The following is a 21,724-nucleotide window of genomic DNA, read 5'->3' on the forward strand; positions in this document are numbered from 1 at the left end:
TAGTACTGCACGCCAACTGCAAACAAACTTACACCATTTACAAAGGTTATTTCCATACAGAGAACTTTGAACTTTACAAACCTCTGTTACTATAAAAGATGCAAATCTGCAGTTACTTTAGGGGAGGCAAAAACAAACATGTTTACTGTGAATTCACCTCTGGTGCTGTATAAAAATATTAGAATAAGTGACCACCATACAGATTTTACACAAACAACACATTTATATTATCTTCCTAGGTTAACAGCTCTACTGTAATGAAGTGATGAAACAAAATTGCTATGCAATGCATTGCAGCTAAAGGGTTAAACTACAGTTAAAACAACGAATAGAGAGTATATAATATCATAAAAGATAAATACAACACCACGACCACCTGGGAGCTTTTCCACAACCTAAGCAGGACATGATGGACATTCTGAGACGCTAAATTTCCTTTTGGAGGTGCATGGACTATACAGACTGAGGATTCGCCATACATAATCCATGCCACTGTTATCCTGGTTCAGTCTTCAAGAAAGGATCATGGTTTTCATAAAAAACATTTATACACCATCTACTGTCCAATATTGGTTGCTGGAAAACAAAGAGGTCCTTGGGAAATATGTGCTGCCATCTGGAACTAGGTTAAGATTAAAGACACAACATGGGTAATCTTGGTTAATCGTCTCCCAGGCTGTCTGCCCCAGCCACTGCATGTTTAATGACACTGCTAATTAGTGTCACGGTTCTTAAGGCGTTTTATTAACTTATCAATAAAAAGGTCTCTTGTTTATACATAGATACGAGCTCTCTAGATGACACACTTATACCTTGGCCTGTTAATAAAAAAATGTAATCAATCTTAATGACAATATGAGGACAATGAGAAAAAAATACATTTATAAGGGAAGAAGGTGCACTCATATGATACATTACCTAAATGAAGAGGAAGGTAAACGTTTATAGAACCTGGTAACCAGCCCCATAGGGGTTTTCTAGCCTTGAATATAAGGCAAATATAAAGCCATAACCAATGCCCTTCATGTATAAAATGCAGAGGAGCATATAGTATTTATCGCTATTATGGCCAGGAACGGAATCTTATACTTAGTACAGTGCTTATAGCAAGGGATCAGCTCCCATAAGCTATAGATACAAGTCAGATGACGGTATGAGTGTAAAATACAGCACAACAGGAAATAAGACTGAATTACCAGGAGTGGAGCTAGACATTTCTAACCACTACAACCAGTCATATCACACTCAAACAGAGCCATTCAAAGCTCAATTTGACTCTAACACTAAAACAGAAAGGAGTAAAATCTTGTTAGTATTTACAAAACTGTTAGTAATTGAAATGCATTAAAACGGATGTGAAGCCCATATTGTACTTCTATTATCTAATTTGCTTCATTCTCTTGATATTCTTTTTTAAAAGCATATGTACATAGGCTCAGGAGCTGTTGATTGGTGGCTGCACATAGATGCCTCGTGTGATTGGCTCACCCATGTGCATTGCTGTTTCTTCAACGAAGTATAACTAAAGAATTAATCAAATTAGACAATAAAAGTAAATAGGAATGTTATTCAAAATTGTATTCTCTATCTGAATCATGAAATATTTTTGGGGGGTTTCATGTCCCTTTAACAGCTTCACCACCGGGACTTCCAGACAAATACTTGCCCAAAATACCAGAGAATTTTTAGCATTTTTGCTATCACTCCATTTAAACAGAAATAGAGCCTTGTTTTTGTTTGTTTTTTATTTACCTATCAAAACTATATATATATATTTTTTTTATTTTTTTTTTATTTTTAAGTAGACAACCCAAGGTATTGATCTAGGCCTTATTTGGTATATTTCATGCCACCTTTTCACCGCCAAATGCGATCATATAAAAAACAATTGTAAATTGTTTCACAAACTTTGGGTTTCTCACTGAAATTATTGTGCAATCATGGCACAAATGGTTGTAAAAGCTTTTATGGGATCCCTTTGTTCAGAAATAGCAGACATATATGGCTTTGCCATTGCTTTTTGGTTGTTACAAGGCTGCTAATTGCAGCTGCACACCACACTTCTATTATTCCCAGCAGTGATGGGGTTAATAAGGTAGATTGTAAGGTTAATTTTAGCTTTAGTGTAGAGCACTGGTTTTTAAACCTGTCCTCAGACCTCCCTAACAGGCCACATTTTGAGGATATCTGAACTAGAGCATAGGTGAAGCAATCAGATTAATAAACTTAGTTATTTGACCTGCTCTCATCCAAGGTAATACAGAAAACCTGGACTGTTGCAGAGGTCTGAGGGCAGGTTTGATCACCAGTGGTGTAGAGATTACCCTCCCACCTAACACTTCCCACCTCCTGATCCCTACCTCATCCCTCCCAAACAGCTCTCTTCCCTCCCTCACCCCCCACTGCTCACCCCCATCTTAGGTACTGGCAGACAGTCTGCCAATATGAAAATGTAAGGCCTTTTCTTTTATTATTAAATTATTATTATTTTTTCTGTTTTCTGCATTGTAGGATTCCCCTTACCCTCCAACCTCTCTGATCCCTCACAAACAGCTCTATAACCCTCTCTCCTCTAACTATTGTTCGCCATCTTAGGTACTGGTAGCTGTCTATTATTTTTTCAATTCTGTAGAGTAGTGTTCTCCCCACCCTATGATCCTTAGTTAGGGGTCATCCCCCTTTTTTCTGTAGTGTAGCTGCCCCATTCCTCCCTTTATTTTATTGTTGCCACAGTATAGGGCCCTCTCACTCCCTCCCTCCTCTCGCCACTGCTAGACCACTCACCCGCCTCCCAGATTCCCGCCAACACCTCCCTCCGGCACCAGCAGATGATCGTTACACACAGTGTCACCGTCTGTAATGATGTGGCATCTGCCCTCATTTGGAACCGGAGTACCGATTGCGCTTCAGTTTCATTTGCAGGCAGATGCCTGAAACTCGGGAACTCCAGCTCTTGCCAGTAACAGCCGAGACTGCTGGAGCTTCCTGAAGCTCAGACGCATATGTTGTGCGGTAAGCAAAGTACTGCACAGCGTATGTATATATATATATATATATATATATATATATATACACACACACATATACATACATATATATATATATATATATATATATATATATATATATATATAAATAAAAATATATATAAATGTCTTAATGGGTTAAACCTTTGTTTAATCAACTGGCTATTAGGACGTAATATGTTGCATTACTTTTTGGACAAGGTATAAAAACAAATAACCAGTGTTCTCCCCAGGACTTATTTAAAAGGGACATGAAACCCAAAATGTTTCTTTCATGATTTAGGCAGAACGTACAATTTTAAACAACTTTCCAGTTTACTGTGAAGATAACTGATTATATATATTATTTATATACACACACATATATCCAGACAAGTAACAAAGTGCCATGGACGAGTAAAATAGGTGACTTTTTCCTATCTTTGAAAAGTTGTTACACTGAATATTAATTGTGCTGAAAATGTGAACAAATGTGACTTATTAATTGTCTATTAACAAAACAAATGACATTTTCAGCTCATTCTTTCCTAACTAAGATATATGACAGACTTTAATTTGTAATGAATACTAGGAAAGAATAAAACAAAGTCCTGGAAGCAATGGTTCCTATAATTATATCCTGTGCCAATATTTTTTAGATTATTCTACACATATCTGGATTTATTAGGCTTTGCATTATGGCCGTGATAGGAAGACTTAGGGATTTAACACACTTTCTCCCTTAAAGGGACACATTAACCTATAGATTAGTAATAAATTGTTTACCTTTAATTTAAGTTAAAAAAAATCATTTTTTTCCAGTAATGTCAGAAAATAACATCTTAGCACACTAATAAAGTATATGTGGAGCGTATCAATGCAAATAATATGAGAAAATGGTACTATGAGTAGAAAAGGACAAGCAGGCACATTCAATTATTTGCGCAGGGAAATAAAATCTTTAAAACCAGTGAAGACGACTTTATCCTGAAAACCACAGAGCACTGTGGCCGCTCTATTTTCCCAACTTGCTAAAGCGTGGTTATCTGAGGCTAACAGCTGAGCTTTTTTCCCACTTGGAGACGCACAATGAAGGCCTCTGGGCAGGGCTAATTCCGGGACAGTGAAGGAGTCTGATGGAAACCTTCTGTGAGCTGGAATACTGCATGCTGTGCTGCACACATCTAGTCTGAACTCCTGCCCATGTTCTGCTATTACTGTGAAAGGAGAACCTGACTTGCATTGCACATTTTCCAGTTGTTTTTGCAGCACACAGGAAAGCTTTAGCGATGTTGCACAGCCGCTGCATTGACATTCTTGAAGGATTCCGGGCTTGTTACAACTTACACTCCTGTTCTTTGTTTGCCCTAAAAGCAGTTAGCTGCCATCATAAAATGCCCCTTACACCATCACAGCAAGTTACAATTATCCATAAAGTGTTATTTTTTTGAGTTTCGCAAATAGCAATGAATAGTGAATAAAAAAAAAAAAAAGATACAGAAATGTTACCCAAATTGCAAACTGTGTCTAACAAATAGCTATCTAAAACCATGACACTTTTACTTTTTTTTATATTACAACTGAGAAAATAAAGAGCAAGGAGTTGCGTTCCTCCTAGGCAGACAAAGGGTTAAGGAGCCAAACTACTACAGAGCTACGAGGCTAAAACAATAAAGAAATCTTACCTGTAACGCACATGAAAACTAGGGTCTTCACGCATACTTATTAAAGCTTCAGTCTCCTCCATCCAGATGCATTCTCAGAACAAATACATAGAAAATACAAAAATCTCTTATGGAAGTACAGGCACAGACGTTCTCTTGGGTGGATAAATATTTCCAAGATGAAGAAGCCAAAAACTCTTTACAAAGCTGGCGTTCTCTTAGCTCTCCCTTTGTCTAGACGTGAAATGCTGCAGAGCAAGTTCCTGCGTCTCGTACCCTTTTCGGCTTCATTCCACGGCCGTTCTGTAAAGGGAACACAAGATGCTTGAGGTCTCACGTTTGTTTTTCCATCAGATGACAAAACAAGCCCTCTGATCGGAAAAAGCAAAGCGATCCATGCTGACTGAGCACTGAATGACTTAGACATGTGTCGCACTGTAGTCATGGAGACTAAGGCAAGCGGGATTCTGGGCATTACAGACAGTATAGGTTACTGTACAGGTAGCATGCAGAACATAAAAGCTCTTTACAATCACTTTAGCTTGGATTATATCATTAACAATAACGTCATTAAATGCGTAAACAAAGGCTGTGCAAGCAAGCTATCTCACATTATATGTCTTAAAGGGACACTGAACCCACATTTTTTCTTTCATGATCCAGATAGAGCATACAATTTTAAGCAACTTTCTAATTTACTCCTATTATCATTTTTCTTCATTCTCTTGCTATCTTTATTTGAAAAGCAAGAATGTAAGTTTAGAAGCCGGCCCATTTTTTATTCACAACCTGGGTTGTCCTTGCTGATTGGTGGCTGAATGCAATAAACCAATAAACAAGTGTTGTCCAGAGTTCTAAACCAAAAATTGTCTGGCTCCTTAGCTTAGATGCCTTCTTTTTCAAATAAAGATACCAAGAGAATGCAGAAAAATTGATAATAGGAATAAATTAGAAAGTTGCTTAAAACTGCTGCTCTATCTGAATCATGAAAGAAAAAATGTAGGTTTAGTGTCCCTTTAAGATAGACATATACTGTTAGCCTCACATCTGAAGATTCTTCTAAGTTTATAATAAAAAATACAACTAACCATATTCTTACAATATTATCTACCTTCACTCTTCCATGGGTTCAGGATAAGTAATGCAAACAAGAATATGTTACAAACAATGTACAGGTGGCCCTCGTTTTACAACGGTTCAATTTGCACCGTTTCAGAATAACAACCTTTTTTTCCAGTCATGTGACTGCTATTGAAAAGCATTGAGAAGCAGTGCATTTATTAAAATAGCCAGTAGATGGAGCTGTCCGCTTGTGTTGCAGCAAAGCCAAGCAAGCTGAAATTAATCAGTCTAACCAGACCTGAGCTGTCGAGCAGATTTCAAAGGAATAAGATCTTCCTGTCTATAAATCAGTCCAGATTGGAATGCATAGAAAGAACTGTTTGCAGAAAATTGTGAAGTCTGTGTTGTGTGATTATTTTATTAGGTTTATAATGCTGTTTAGCATTTAAAAATAATGTATTAGGTGTTACTTATGACAATTTTGAGAGGGGCCTGGGACCTATCTCCCTCACTTCCCATTGACTTACATTATAAACTGGGTTTCAATTTACAAAGGTTTCGATTTACAATCATTTCTTCTGGAACCTAACCCCGGCGTAAACTGAGGGCTACCTGTATTATGTATTAGTGATACAAGAGTTCTGAAGTTTCATATCTCCTGTAATAATCACAGCATTAAATGAATGACCAGCATGCAGTGTGCTGTCCTGTAATAATCACAGCATTAAATGAATGACCAGCATGCAGTGTGCTGTCCTGTGCATTAAATGAATGACCAGCATGCAGTGTGCTGTCCTGTAATAATCACAGCATTAAATGAATGACCAGCATACAGTGTGCTGTCCTGTGCATTAAATGAATGACCAGCATGCAGTGTGCTGTCCTGTAATAATCACAGCATTAAATGAATGACCAGCATGCAGTGTGCTGTCCTGTAATAATCACAGCATTAAATGAATGACCAGCATGCAGTGTGCTGTCCTGTAATAATCACAGCATTAAATGAATGACCAGCATACAGTGTGCTGTCCTGTGCATTAAATGAATGACCAGCATGCAGTGTGCTGTCCTGTAATAATCACAGCATTAAATGAATGACCAGCATGCAGTGTGCTGTCCTGTAATAATCACAGCATTAAATGAATGACCAGCATGCAGTGTGCTGTCCTGTGCATTAAATGAATGACCAGCATGCAGTGTGCTGTCCTGTGCATTAAATGAATGACCAGCATGCAGTGTGCTGCCCTGTGCATTAAATGAATGACCAGCATGCAGTGTACTGTCCTGTAATAATCACAGCATTAAATGAATGACCAGCATGCAGTGTGCTGTCCTGTGCATTAAATGAATGACCAGCATGCAGTGTGCTGTCCTGTGCATTAAATGAATGACCAGCATGCAGTGTGCTGTCCTGTGCATTAAATGAATGACCAGCATACAGTGTGCTGTCCTGTGCATTAAATGAATGACCAGCATACAGTGTGCTGTCCTGTGCATTAAATGAATGACCAGCATGCAGTGTGCTGTCCTGTAATAATCACAGCATTAAATGAATGACCAGCATGCAGTGTGCTGTCCTGTGCATTAAATGAATGACCAGCATACAGTGTGCTGTCCTGTGCATTAAATGAATGACCAGCATGCAGTGTGCTGTCCTGTGCATTAAATGAATGACCAGCATGCAGTGTGCTGTCCTGTGCATTAAATGAATGACCAGCATGCAGTGTGCTGTCCTGTGCATTAAATGAATGACCAGCATGCAGTGTGCTGTCCTGTGAATTAAATGAATGACCAGCATGCAGTGTGCTGTCCTGTGCATTAAATGAATGACCAGCATGCAGTGTGCTGCCCTGTAATAATCACAGCATTAAATGAATGACCAGCATGCAGTGTGCTGCCCTGTAATAATCACAGCATTAAATGAATGACCAGCATGCAGTGTGCTGTCCTGTGCATTAAATGAATGACCAGCATGCAGTGTGCTGTCCTGTGCATTAAATGAATGACCAGCATGCAGTGTGCTGTCCTGTGCATTAAATGAATGACCAGCATGCAGTGTGCTGTCCTGTGAATTAAATGAATGACCAGCATGCAGTGTGCTGTCCTGTGCATTAAATGAATGACCAGCATGCAGTGTGCTGCCCTGTAATAATCACAGCATTAAATGAATGACCAGCATGCAGTGTGCTGCCCTGTAATAATCACAGCATTAAATGAATGACCAGCATGCAGTGTGCTGTCCTGTAATAATAGCAGCATTAAATGAATGACCAGCATGCAGTGTGCTGTCCTGTGCATTAAATGAATGACCAGCATGCAGTGTGCTGTCCTGTGCATTAAATGAATGACCAGCATGCAGTGTGCTGTCCTGTAATAATCACAGCATTAAATGAATGACCAGCATGCAGTGTGCTGTCCTGTAATAATCACAGCATTAAATGAATGACCAGCATACAGTCTGTTGTCCTGTAATAATCACAGCATTAAATGAATGACCAGCATGCAGTCTGTTGTCCTGTAATAATCACAGCATTAAATGAATGACCAGCATGCAGTGTGCTGTCCTGTAATAATCACAGCATTAAATGAATGACCAGCATGCAGTGTGCTGTCCTGTAATAATCACAGCATTAAATGAATGACCAGCATGCAGTGTGCTGTCCTGTAATAATCACGGCATTAAATGAATGACCAGCATGCAGTGTGCTGTCCTGTAATAATCACGGCATTAAATGAATGACCAGTATGCAGTGTGCTGTCCTGTAATAATCACAGCATTAAATGAATGACCAGCATGCAGTGTGCTGTCCTGTGCTTTAAATGAATGACCAGCATGCAGTGTGCTGTCCTGTGCATTAAATGAATGACCAGCATGCAGTGTGCTGCCCTGTGCATTAAATGAATGACCAGCATGCAGTGTGCTGTCCTGTGCATTAAATGAATGACCAGCATGCAGTGTGCTGTCCTGTAATAATCACAGCATTAAATGAATGACCAGCATGCAGTGTGCTGTCCTGTGCATTAAATGAATGACCAGCATGCAGTGTGCTGTCCTGTGCATTAAATGAATGACCAGCATGCAGTGTGCTGTCCTGTAATAATCACAGCATTAAATGAATGACCAGCATGCAGTGTGCTGTCCTGTGCATTAAATGAATGACCAGCATGCAGTGTGCTGTCCTGTAATAATCACAGCATTAAATGAATGACCAGCATGCAGTGTGCTGCCCTGTAAGTGTAGGAGAGGAGCTGAAATGCTAATCTGTTTACTCATAAATATTTTATTAACCTTCTTCACTTAAAGGGACACTAAACCCACATTTTTTCTTTCATGATTCAGATAAAGCAGCAATTTTAGGCAACTTTCTAATTTACTCCTATTATCCAATTTTCTTCATTCTCTTGCTATCTTTATTTAAAGAAGAAGGCATCTAAGCTAAAAAGCCAGCCAATTTTTGGTTGAGACCCTGGACAGCACTTGTTTAATGGTGAGTGCATTTAGCCACCAATCGGCAAACACAATCCAGGTTGTGAACCAAAAATGGTCCGACTATACACACGCACCTATTTAGACATGTACAGTATATGTAGGTATCTGTGTGTTAAAGCCCTTCGCCTGCCTTTTGTTTTTCTAACACCCGAGACCTCATCTTTGAACCCTTAAAACTTTTTTGTGCAACATTCGTTTGAATAAGTTGTATTAGACAGTGTTATTACAAGTGTAACTGTACTTTGTAATGTATTTATTATTTCGTGACATTTTGTCGTGTTGCGTAACAATAACGAGAGCTTTGAGGACGAGCACAAACACCCGTGATTAACCCCCTCATGAATGACCAGCACCCGTGATTAACCGCCTCATTGCTCGCGCAAAACTGTTAGTGCTTTTAATCTGGCCCTATATGGGGTTACTTGCATTACTACAGATTCTCTTCGGACCATTTTTAGTTCAGCACCTGGGTAGCGCTTGCTTGAATGTCTACCCAGGTGCTGAAACAAAGATAGGCCGGCTCCTAAGCTTACATTCCTGCTTTTTCAAATACAGATACCAAGAGAAAGAAGAAAATCGACAATAAGAGTAAATTAGAAAGTTGGTTAAAATTGCTGCTCTATCTGAATCATGAAAGTTTAATTTTGACTAGACTATCCCTTTAAAAGACCTCTCTCCCATATTGCACACGTCTTGCAGAACATCACACCCCTCTCTCAAGCCGATTTAAAATGAAACGCTCTCTATAAAGCACTTGTTCGGACACACCTACCACGTAACTCAAAAATTGAAGGGATAGTAAAGTCCAATCTAAACTTCAATGATATAGATAGGGCATGTAATTTTAAACAACTTTGTAATTTACTTTTATCATCAATTTTGCTTTGTTCTCTTGTTATTCTTAGTTGAAAGCTACACATAAGTAGGCCCATATGCTAATTTTTAAGCCCTTGAAGGCTACCTCTGCAGTTGGCAGTTTTTCACAGCTAGAGGGCATTAGCTCATGTGTTCCATATAGATAACACTGTGCTCATGCACATGAAGTTATTTAAGAGTCAGCACTAACTGCCTGAAATGGAAGTCTGTCAAAAGATCTAAGATAAGGGGGCAGTCAGCAGAAGCTTAGATACAAGGTAATCACAGAGGTAAAAAGTATATTAATATAACTGAGATAAGGGGCAGTCAGCAGAAGCTTAGATACAAGGTAATCACAGAGGTAAAAAGTATATTAATATAACTGAGATAAGGAGCAGTCTGCAGAGGCTTAGATACAATGTAATCACAGAGGTAAAAAGTATATTAATATAACTGAGATAAGGAGCAGTCTGCAGAGGCTTAGATACAAGGTAATCACAGAGGTAAAACGTATATTAATATAACTGAGATAAGGAGCAGTCTGCAGAGGCTTAGATACACGGTAATCACAGAGGTAAAAAGTATATTAATATAACTGAGATAAGGAGCAGTCTGCAGAGGCTTAGATACAAGGTAATCACAGAGGTAAAAAGTATATTAATATAACTGAGATAAGGAGCAGTCTGCAGAGGCTTAGATACAGGGTAATCACAGAGGTAAAAAGTATATTAATATAACTGAGATAAGGAGCAGTCTGCAGAGGCTTAGATACAGGGTAATCACAGAGGTAAAAAGTATATTTATATAACTGAGATAAGGAGCAGTCTGCAGAGGCTTAGATACACGGTAATCACAGAGGTATAAAGTGTATTAATATAACTGAGATAAGGAGCAGTCTGCAGAGGCTTAGATACAGGGTAATCACAGAGGTAAAAAGTATATTTATATAACTGAGATAAGGAGCAGTCTGCAGAGGCTTAGATACACGGTAATCACAGAGGTATAAAGTGTATTAATATAACTGAGATAAGGGGCAGTCTGCAGAGGCTTAGATACAAGGTAATCACAGAGGTATAAAGTGTATTAATATAACAGTGTTGGTTATGCAAAACTGGGGAATGGTAAATAAAGGGATTTTCTATCTTTTTTTAAACAATAACATTTTTGGTGTTTACTATCCCTTTAACAAGAAAAACTATTTTCCTCACTTGCCAATACATTTGTGTGTAATAATGTCCTGCTGCCCTACTAATAATACAATGCAACACCTTACACCATTTAAACTAAATCCTTATGGCAACTTGTCCCTCTAATCCAGAGGCGAGCTTTCCAAACTTCTCATGTTGATGACACTTTATAAATCGACATTATTTTGGGACTCAGTAATTCAGTTGTATTGGCAAACGGGAGGTTAAACTAACTTGTTTTAAGAGATACAGACACATTCATAAATTATATAATACAAACGCTGCACATGCACCAATTACTTTGTCACATTCTACACCAATGAATGCTTTAAAGACTATTGCTATTTGTTCTAACCAAAAAGGCACAATAAGCTGCTATCACTCGCAACTTCATTACATGCACAGCAGCCTGCTGCAGCAAAAATGCATGAGCGTGCATGCGCATGCGTTCAGGGACACACTGTAATTGTTGCAATAGTGGAGATACGTGTGGTAAGAATGACTGCAGAAAAAGGTGAATAGAGCAGGTTTTATTGCTGCTACGTTCTTTAACATATAAAATAGCTTTTGAATTTTGGTGTCAATTTTTTTTTTTGAAGAAGCAATATTTTTACACATCCTGCTTGATGTTATTATTGCACTATACCTTTAAAGTAAACTCACAGTTAAGGTATACGCAGAAATAAGTGCTTAGCTAGAACTGATCCGTGCTATTAATCATTCCATACCATCTGTCTTTCTTGGCTGTGATATTAACATACACTACTGTGTTCCTATACACTTAATATTAGCAGTGCCCAAATCTTTTTTCCTTTCACTTTTACCCCTAAAAAATAAATTACAATTTTATATATATATATATATATATATATATATATATATATATATATATATATATACACACACACACATACTGTATATATACACACATACACTTACACACATGCACAAACACACACATACATATGTATACACATGCACAAACACACACGTATATACACACACAAGCTTACGTATGTACAGTATCTTACAAAAGTGAGTACACCCCTCACATTTTTGTAAATATTTTATTATATCTTTTCATGTGACAACACTAAAGAAATTACACTTTGCTACAATGTAAAGTAGTGAGTGTACAGCCTCTAAAACAGTGTAAATTTGCTGTCCCCTCAAACTAACTCAACACACAGCCATTAATGTCTAAACCGTTGGCAACAAAAGTGAGTACACCCCTAAGTGAAAATGTCCAAATTGGGCCCAAAGTGTCAATATTTTGTGTGGCCACCATTATTTTCCAGCACTGCCTTAGCCCTCTTGGGCATGGAGTTCACCAGACCTTCACAGGTTGCCACTGGAGTCCTCTTCCACTCCTCCATGACAACATCACAGAGCTGGTGGATGTTAGAGACCTTGGGCTCGCCCACCTTCTGTTTGAGGATGCCCCACAGATGCTCAATAGGGTTTAGGTCTGGAGATATGCTTGGCCAGTCCATCACCTTTACCCTCAGCTTCTTTAGCAAGGCAGTGGTCGTCTTGGAGGTGTGTTTGGGGTTGTTATGTTGGAATACTGCCCTGTGGCCCAGTCTCCGAAGGGAGGGGATCATGCTCTGCTTCAGTATGTCACAGTACATGTTGGCATTCATGGTTCCCTCAATGAACAGTAGCTCCCCAGTGCCGGGAGCACTCATGCAGGCCCAGACCATGAAACTCCCACCACCACTCTTGACTGTAGGCAAGACACACTTGTCTTTGTATTCCTCAACTGGTTGCCATCACACACGCTAGAAATAAGTTTATCTTGGTCTCATCGGACCACAGGACATGGTTCCAGTAATCCATGTCCTTAGTCTGCTTGTCTTCAGCAAACTGTTTGCAGGCTTTCTTGTGCATCATCTTTAATAGAGGCTCACTTCTGGGACGACAGCCATGCAGACCAATTTGATGCAGCGGGCACTGTATTATCTGAGCACTGACAGGCTAACCCCCCACCCCTTCAACCTCTGCAGCAATGCTGGCAGCACTCATACTTCTATTTCCCAAAGATATATATATATATATATATATATATATATATATATATATATATATATATATATATATATATATATATAGATTGGTCCTAACTAGGGCTGCAACTAACGATAATTGTCATAATCGATTAGTTGGTCGATTATTTTTTCGATTAAGAAAAGAAAAAAAAACTATAAAAAAAAAAAACACACACACAAAAAAATATATATATTATTAGAGCAGATGAGGACTGGTTACAAGTTTAACCTCTCTCTCCGCTGCCAGTTCCAGAAAACCAAAAACTAAATGACTTATTTTTCCCAAAACCATTTTAAAAATAGTTTAGATCCACATAGGATGACATCATGATTATGCTCCCAGTGGGGTTGTAACAGAGGTACTAAAATGTTCCTTTTCAATTTTCTGATTTTTCTGTACTCTAAGTATTGGTCTCTGCAAGTAAACGGTGAGAAATAAATTAAGGACTCTTGGTCTGCTCTCTCTAAATGCTAAGCACATTTTATTGGGTTGTAAGTATAATTAACAGGAACTGCTATATACAAATATAAACCTAATGTATAATCTTCCTTCCAAGTTAAACTCTGCAGCTGGTATTAGTAATTGGAAATATATGGGAAAAATGTTGCGAACTTGTGTGCTAACTTAGTGACCGGCATCTGCAGGCACTATGTTATATTTTTGAGAGATAAATAAACATAGTACCTGCAGATGCCGGTCACTAAGTTAGCACATAAGTTCGCAAACTTTTTCCTATGTTTAGGCTTAAGCTTTTAACACAGTGTGTGCCGTTCCTTCACACAGCTCTTTACCTTGACAGCACTCCCAAGTCTCGCTGCTGTGTGCTAGCTAGCACTATAAGCATCCTGAGCCGCCCTGCAGGCTGCGCGTGATCTAAGACGGCTTAAGTGTGCAGGATAAGTCACTGATGCCCCATCTACACAGCCCTTCCCAAGAAAAGGCCGCACTCTTACAGGACCGATCTGACACGTTGCAGCCTATCAGAAAAACCTTTTCTTGGCTAGCACTAAGCGTTCAATCTCCACGCAGTCGGCCTCATAGAATCTAGATTCTAATGAACAAAGGGACCCTGTTCCAGCAGATCTCTGTGACAAGGTAACCTCCATGGAGGAGATGAGTACATCCCAAAAAGGTCCGCAAAACACATCCTTCGCGGCCACGATGGAGCAATTAGAATCGCCGAAGCTTGCTCCTGATGGATGCGGGCCACTACCCGAGGTAGAAGTGGTACCGGATCCTTGTGTATTGGCACATGTAGGTAAGCATCCTTCAAGTCTACCGTAGTTATGAACTGTCCCTCTTGAACTAAGGGCAGAATAGACCTTATCTCCATGTTGAATGATGGGACCGACAGAAACTTGTTTAGGCACTTTAGGTCTAGAATCAGGTGTAACGTACCCTCCTTCTTTTGGACCACAAAAAGGTTTGAGTAGTACCCTAGACCTCTCTCTGATAGAGGTACTGGCACAATTACTCCCAGGGAGGAAAGATCCCTCACACACCCTAGAAAAGCTTCTCGTTTTTCTGGTCTTGAAGATAGGTTTGATAAGAGAAATCTGCCCCTGGGTGGATGAGATTTGAAACCTATCCTGTAACCCTGAGTGATGAACTCTAGAACCCAAGGGTCTTGTACGTCCCCCAACCAAGCCTCCACAAAGAGAGATAGTCTGCCCCCAACACGGATCGGGGGCTGCCCCTTCATGACGACTTTGTTTTGGCAGGCTTCTTGTTCTGCTTTGATTTATTCCAAGATTGATATGGTTTCCAAGTTCCCTTGGACTGATCAGGCTTTGGGGAGGGCTGCTGGGGTTGGGATTTATCCGATCATAAGGGACGAAATATAGGACCTTGTCCTTTAGGTTTATTCTTCTTATCCTGTTGTAGAAAGGCACCTTTGCCCCCAGTGACCGTTGATATGATAGAGTCCAGGCCTGGACCGAAAATAATTTTCCCCTTAAATGAAAGAGAAAGCAATCTAGATTTTAAAGTCATGTCCGCAGACCAAGACTTCAGCGAGAAAGCCCTACGGGCTAGAACAGAAAAACTTGCTGTTTTGGCATTCAGGCGAATAATCTGCATGTTTGCATCACAGACAAAAGAAATAGCTACCCTCAAGGTTAATTAATTCTTTCCTGGATCTCGTCAAGGGGAGTTTCCACCTCGATCACCTCCGATAGAGAGTCGCATCAATAGGTAGTGGCTCCAGCTACCGCAGCAACCGCCGCTGCAGGCTGAAACAAGTACCCCGTGTGCTGAAACATCTTTCTTAATAGAGTTTCTAGTTTCTTATCCATGGGATCCTTAAACAACGAACTATCCTCAAGCGGGATAGTGGTGCGCTTAGCAAGCATGGAGATAGCTCCATCTTAGGTACAGACCCCCACAACTCTAATTAAGAGTCTGGAATGGGGAACAATTTCTTAAATAAAGAAGAAGGGGAAAAGGGAAGTTTTAAGTCTATTCCATTCATTCTTAATATTTGCCATCTTTACGGGAACCGGGAAAGTCTGTGGCACCACCCTGTCCTCATAAACCTTGTCAAGCTTAGGAATAGAAGGTTCCTCTGGTAATTTAGGCTCCGGAACCTCTAATGTAGCCAACACTTTCTTTAACAGAAAGGGTAAGTGCTCAATCCTAAATCTTAAGTCTGGTTCCTCCTCAGCCGGAGGTTTAGAGGCAGCAGATTCCGACCCAGAAAGAGCCTCCTCTGAACTATCAGAGGCGTCTTCATCAGCGGATAATCTAGTATCAGACAAATCCAACAAGTTGGTAGATGACCCCTGGGAAGGATAGCAATATTTGACTTTTCGCTTGCGCTTAGCAGGGCGAGGTAAAGCACTGAAGGCCGCAGACACTGCCGTTTGTAACTGTTCAGCAAAGTCTGGCGGTAAAAGGGCCCCTCCCCAAGGATTAGCAGTGCAATGGGAGGCTGCATGTTGTGCAGGAGATGATTGCAGGGAACGCACCTCACGGGACGGAAACCCCCAGAGGTGGACGGCTCAGTGGTACTAAATATCTTTGTCTTTTTAGATATAACTACCTTATCGAGGAACGTGAAACATAATTGAGCAAGAGGGTATACCGTAGCCTCCTAACAATAAAAACAGGTATTATATTTACGAAAAGAGGGAGAACCCTCTAATGTATCAGAGACCTCCATAGCTTGCGCTTTTAAGATGGACACTAAATGCAGGACCGCCCCTGCTCCAGGAGAGAAACCCGCAAAAAAAAAAAAAAAAAAAAAAACAGGCTGCGCAGTTATCTCAAAAATGAAAGTAAAACCTTAATGTTCCACTTCTGCCTGAGCCTCATATTGCAGCATAAAACATAATAAAGCAAGTTATGTATAAATCCCCTCTGTTCAATAACCTCCTTCCGGAGATATTAATCCTTTATTTCATACAGATGAAGGAGTCACACTGTGACCCGGTCTTCTTTACGTTATCATATGAGATAAAATTAAACGATCTTACCGGAATCTCTGCCGTGGAACAGACACACAGCCTCTCAAGTTTGACAGTCTTGTAGCATCGCACCTGACTTGAGCGATAGAAGCAGGCAGTGAAACTCGTCAACACTAATTGCTTAGGAGCTGTTAATACGAGTCTGGATGGTTTTGCAGAAAGACTCTCCCTGCATCTCCAGACCTTAACATTCGTCAATGCTCTCACTGAGAGGCTGACAACACTACTTAAAACTCCAGTCCCATACCAAAGAGTACTACCCTACATAAGAGACTACCCTGAATCTTCTGACATTTCTCTGCCATCCTCCTGTGACGAAAGGCAAAGAATGACTGGGGGATGAGGGGAGTGGGGGAGGTAATTAAGCCTTTTGCTGGGGTGCCTTTGCCTCCTCCTGGTGGCCAGGTTTTGTATTCCCACAAGGAATGAAGCCGTGGACTTTACTCATATTAAGATGGAAATATTTTGATGTGTGCATACTCTTAGGCATACGTGTATGTTTTCACCCCATTGCACATGCGAACGGGATCGCGATTTGCTGATTATAATACTCAATGGGCTTTCCAGAAGATAAAAAACAAAGTTTTATGACCCTTTAAGAACAAGATTGGCTGCAAAATGTGGGAGGCAATGCTTCTAGTACACTGGTAGAATGTTAAAAGCAGCATCACCCACTGCATTGAAGGTGTAATGTAAATGATCCCTTTAGGGCTCGACCAACCCAGGAGGCTGGGAGCCACTGGCTCCTAGAATTTTACCCCTGGCACGTACATTTTTGGGTTAGCCTCCATATATCTATATAGAAATACTACTGTCTGGCTCCTAAATATTCTTACTGGCTCCTAAATTTTAAAAATATTTGTCGACCCCTATACCCTATGGCAAAATAATTTACATATAGCAACCAAAACACCACCCCCTTTGTTACAATACAATATTGAATCTAAGACATGAATAATTTACCTATAGGAGCTGGGGGATTGTGGGTATATTGTACATGTGTATACACTTTATTATGTATATGTAAACATATTTTAACTTTTGGCTTTTTTTTTTTTTTTTTTTTTAGGAAGAATATTTAGTATTCTGGATATAAATATTCCATATAAGACAGTAGCTCTGGCTTTTTCATTTTACTAAAGTGTGTTTATTTAATTTTGGACTGTGTAAAATTCGTTTTTTTTAAATTGACGTGTTTATTAATAACATAATTTATGCTTACCTGATAAATTTATTTCTCTTGTAGTGTATCCAGTCCACGGATCATCCATTACTTATGGGATATTCTCCTTCCCAACAGGAAGTTGCAAGAGGATCACCAACAGCAGAGCTGCTATATAGCTCCTCCCCTCACTGCCATATCCAGTCATTCGACCGAAACAAACAGAGAAAGGAGAAACCATAGGGTGCAGTGGTGACTGTAGTTTAATTAAATTTTAGACCTGCCTTAAAATGACAGGGCGGGCCGTGGACTGGATACACTACAAGAGAAATAAATTTATCAGGTAAGCATAAATTATGTTTTCTCTTGTTAAGTGTATCCAGTCCACGGATCATCCATTACTTATGGGATACCAATACCAAAGGTAAAGTACACGGATGATGGGAGGGACAAGGCAGGGATTAAGCGGAAGGAACCACTGCCTGAAGAACCTTTCTCCCAAAAACAGCCCCCGAAGAAGCAAAAGTATCAAATTTGTAAAATTTTGAAAAAGTGTGAAGCGAAGACCAAGTCGCGGCCTTGCAAATCTGTTCAACAGAGGCCTCATTTTTAAAGGCCCAGGTGGAAGCCACAGCTCTAGTAGAATGAGCTGTAATTCTTTCAGGGGGCTGCTGTCCAGCAGTCTCATAGGCTAGGCGTATAATACTCCGAAGCCAAAAGGAAAGAGAGGTTGCCGAAGCTTTTTGACCTCTCCTCTGTCCAGAATAAACGACAAACAGGGAAGATGTTTGACGAAAATCTTTAGTAGCTTGTAAGTAAAACTTCAAGGCACGGACTACGTCCAGATTATGTAAAAGACTTTCCTTCTTTGAAGAAGGATTAGGACACAATGATGGAACAACAATCTCTTGATTGATATTCTTGTTAGAAACCACCTTAGGTAAAAACCCAGGTTTGGTACGCAGAACTACCTTATCTGCATGAAAAATCAGATAAGGAGAATCACATTGTAAGGCAGATAGCTCAGAGACTCTCCGAGCCGAGGAAATAGCCATCAAAAACAGAACTTTCCAAGATAAAAGCTTAATATCAATGGAATGAAGGGGTTCAAACGGAACTCCTTGAAGAACTTTAAGAACCAAGTTTAAGCTCCATGGGGGAGCAACAGGTTTAAACACAGGCTTAATTCTAATCAAAGCCTGACAAAATGCCTGGACGTCTAGAACGTCTGCCAGACGCTTGTGCAAAAGAATAGACAGAGCAGAAATCTGTCCCTTTAAGGAACTAGCTGATAATCCTTTGTCCAAACCCTCTTGGAGAAAGGACAATATCCTAGGAATCCTAACCTTACTCCATGAGTAATTTTTGGATTCACACCAGTAAAGATATGTACGCCATATCTTGTGATAGATTTTCCTGGTAACAGGCTTTCGTGCCTGTATTAAGGTATCAATGACTGACTCGGAGAAGCCACGCTTTGATAGAATCAAGCGTTCAATCTCCATGCAGTCAGTCTCAGAGAAATTCGATTTGGATGATTGAAAGGACCTTGTATTAGAAGGTCCTGTCTTAGAGGCAGAGTCCATGGTGGAAAGGATGACATGTCCACTAGGTCTGCATACCAGGTCCTGCGTGGCCACGCAGGCGCTATTAGAATCACCGATGCTCTCTCCTGTTTGATTTTGGCAATCAGTCGAGGGTGCAGAGGAAACGGTGGAAGCACATAAGCCAGGTTGAAGAACCAAGGCGCTGCTAGAGCATCTATCAGCGTCGCTTCTGGGTCCCTGGACCTGGATCCGTAACAAGGAAGCTTGGCGTTCTGGCGAGACGCCATGAGATCCAACTCTGGTTTGCCCCAACGATGAATCAATTGAGCAAACACCTCCGGATGGAGTTCCCACTCCCCCGGGTGAAAAGTCTGACGACTTAGAAAATCCGCCTCCCAGTTCTCCACGCCTGGGATATGGATTGCTGACAGGTGGCAAGAGTGAGTCTCTGCCCAGCAAATTATTTTTGAGACTTCTAACATCGCTAGGGAACTCCTGGTTCCCCCTTGATGGTTGATGTAAGCCACAGTCGTGATATTGTCCGACTGAAATCTGATGAACCTCAGTGTTGCTAACTGAGGCCAAGCCAGAAGAGCATTGAATATTGCTCTTAACTCCAGAATATTTATCGGAAGGAGTTTCTCCTCCTGAGTCCACGATCCCTGTGCCTTCAGGGAGTTCCAGACTGCATCCCAACCTAGAAGGCTGGCATCTGTTGTTACAATTGTCCAATCTGGCCTGCGAAAGGTCATACCCTCGGACAGGTGGACCCGAGACAACCACCAGAGAAGAGAATCTCTGGTCTTTTGATCCAGATTTAGCAGAGGGGACAAATCTGTGTAATCCCCATTCCACTGACTTAGCATGCATAATTGCAGCGGTCTGAGATGTAGGCGCGCAAATGGCACTATTTCCATTGCCGCTACCATTAAGCCGATCACCTCCATACACTGAGCCACCGAAGGGCGCGGAATGGAATGAAGAATACGGCAAGCATTTAGAAGCTTTGATAACCTGGACTCCGTCAGGTAAATTTTCATCTCTACAGAATCTATAAGAGTCCCTAAGAAGGAGACTCTTGTGAGTGGGGATAGAGAACTCTTTTCCTCGTTCACTTTCCACCCGTGCGATCTCAGAAATGCCAGAACTATCTCTGTATGAGACTTGGCAATTTGAAAGCTTGACGCCTGTATCAGGATGTCGTCTAGATACGGAGCCACTGCTATGCCTCGCGGTCTTAGAACCGCCAGAAGTGAGCCCAGAACCTTCGTAAAGATTTTCGGGGCTGTAGCCAACCCGAAGGGAAGAGCTACAAATTGGTAATGCCTGTCTAGAAAGGCAAACCTTAGGAACCGATGATGATCTTTGTGAATCGGTATGTGAAGGTAGGCATCCTTTAAGTCCACTGTGGTCATGTACTGACCCTCTTGGATCATGGGTAGGATGGTCCGAATAGTTTCCATTTTGAAAGATGTAACTCTGAGGAATTTGTTTAAGATCTTTAGATCCAAAATTGGTCTGAAGGTTCCCTCTTTTTTGGGAACCACAAACAGATTTGAATAAAAACCCTGTCCTTGTTCCGTCCTTACCTCCAGTAATGTCAGCAATAATTTCTTTCAAACCAGGCTGAATAAGGTCTGCCCCTTGAAAGGAATGTTGAGTAATTTAGACTTTGAAGTCACATCAGCTGACCAGGATTTGAGCCATAGCGCCCTACGCGCCTGGATGGCGAATCCGGAATTCTTAGCCGTTAGTTTAGTCAAATGAACAATGGCATCAGAAACAAATGAGTTAGCTAGCTTAAGAGTTCTAGGCTTGTCAACAATTACAGTCAATGGAGCTGTATGGATGGCCTCTTCCAGGGCCCCAAACCAGAATGCCGCCGCAGCAGTGACAGGCGCAATGCATGCAAGGGGCTGTAAAATAAAACCTTGTTGAATAAACATTTTCTTAAGGTAACCCTCTAATTTTTTATCCATTGGATCTGAAAAAGCACAACTGTCCTCAACCGGGATAGTGGTACGCTTTGCTAAAGTAGAAACAACAGTGAAAAAAGGCAGTTACACTAACAAAATTTTTACAGTGTATGTAACAAGTCAGCAGAGCATTGCACCCACTTGCAAATGGATGATTAACCCCTTAATAACAAAAACAGAATAATAAATGACAAAAACGTTTTTTAAACACAGTCACAACAACTGCCACAGTCTACTGTGATTGTTACCCTACTCAAACACGA

The 21,724-nt window shown here is 40.5% G+C and overlaps 1 protein-coding gene across 3 annotated transcripts in view; it reads right to left on the reverse strand.

Moving 5' to 3' along the window:
• The window catches only part of GPSM2 (G protein signaling modulator 2), a 123,148-nt gene that overhangs the window by 76,440 nt on the left and 24,984 nt on the right, over window positions 1-21,724 (reverse strand). For 2 of the 3 annotated variants that reach the window (XM_053693818.1, XM_053693817.1), the window contains exon 2: window positions 4,691-4,972. The exons of the other annotated variant lie outside the window; for it this stretch is intronic. In XM_053693818.1, the coding sequence (XP_053549793.1) occupies window positions 4,691-4,752 (62 nt within the window). In that variant the 5' untranslated portion in view covers window positions 4,753-4,972. The remainder of the gene's footprint in view (window positions 1-4,690; window positions 4,973-21,724) is intronic. 3 annotated transcript variants of the gene reach the window in all.

Source organism: Bombina bombina, chromosome 10 (assembly GCF_027579735.1).
Source record: "Bombina bombina isolate aBomBom1 chromosome 10, aBomBom1.pri, whole genome shotgun sequence".
NCBI classification, from domain to species: domain Eukaryota; kingdom Metazoa; phylum Chordata; class Amphibia; order Anura; family Bombinatoridae; genus Bombina; species Bombina bombina.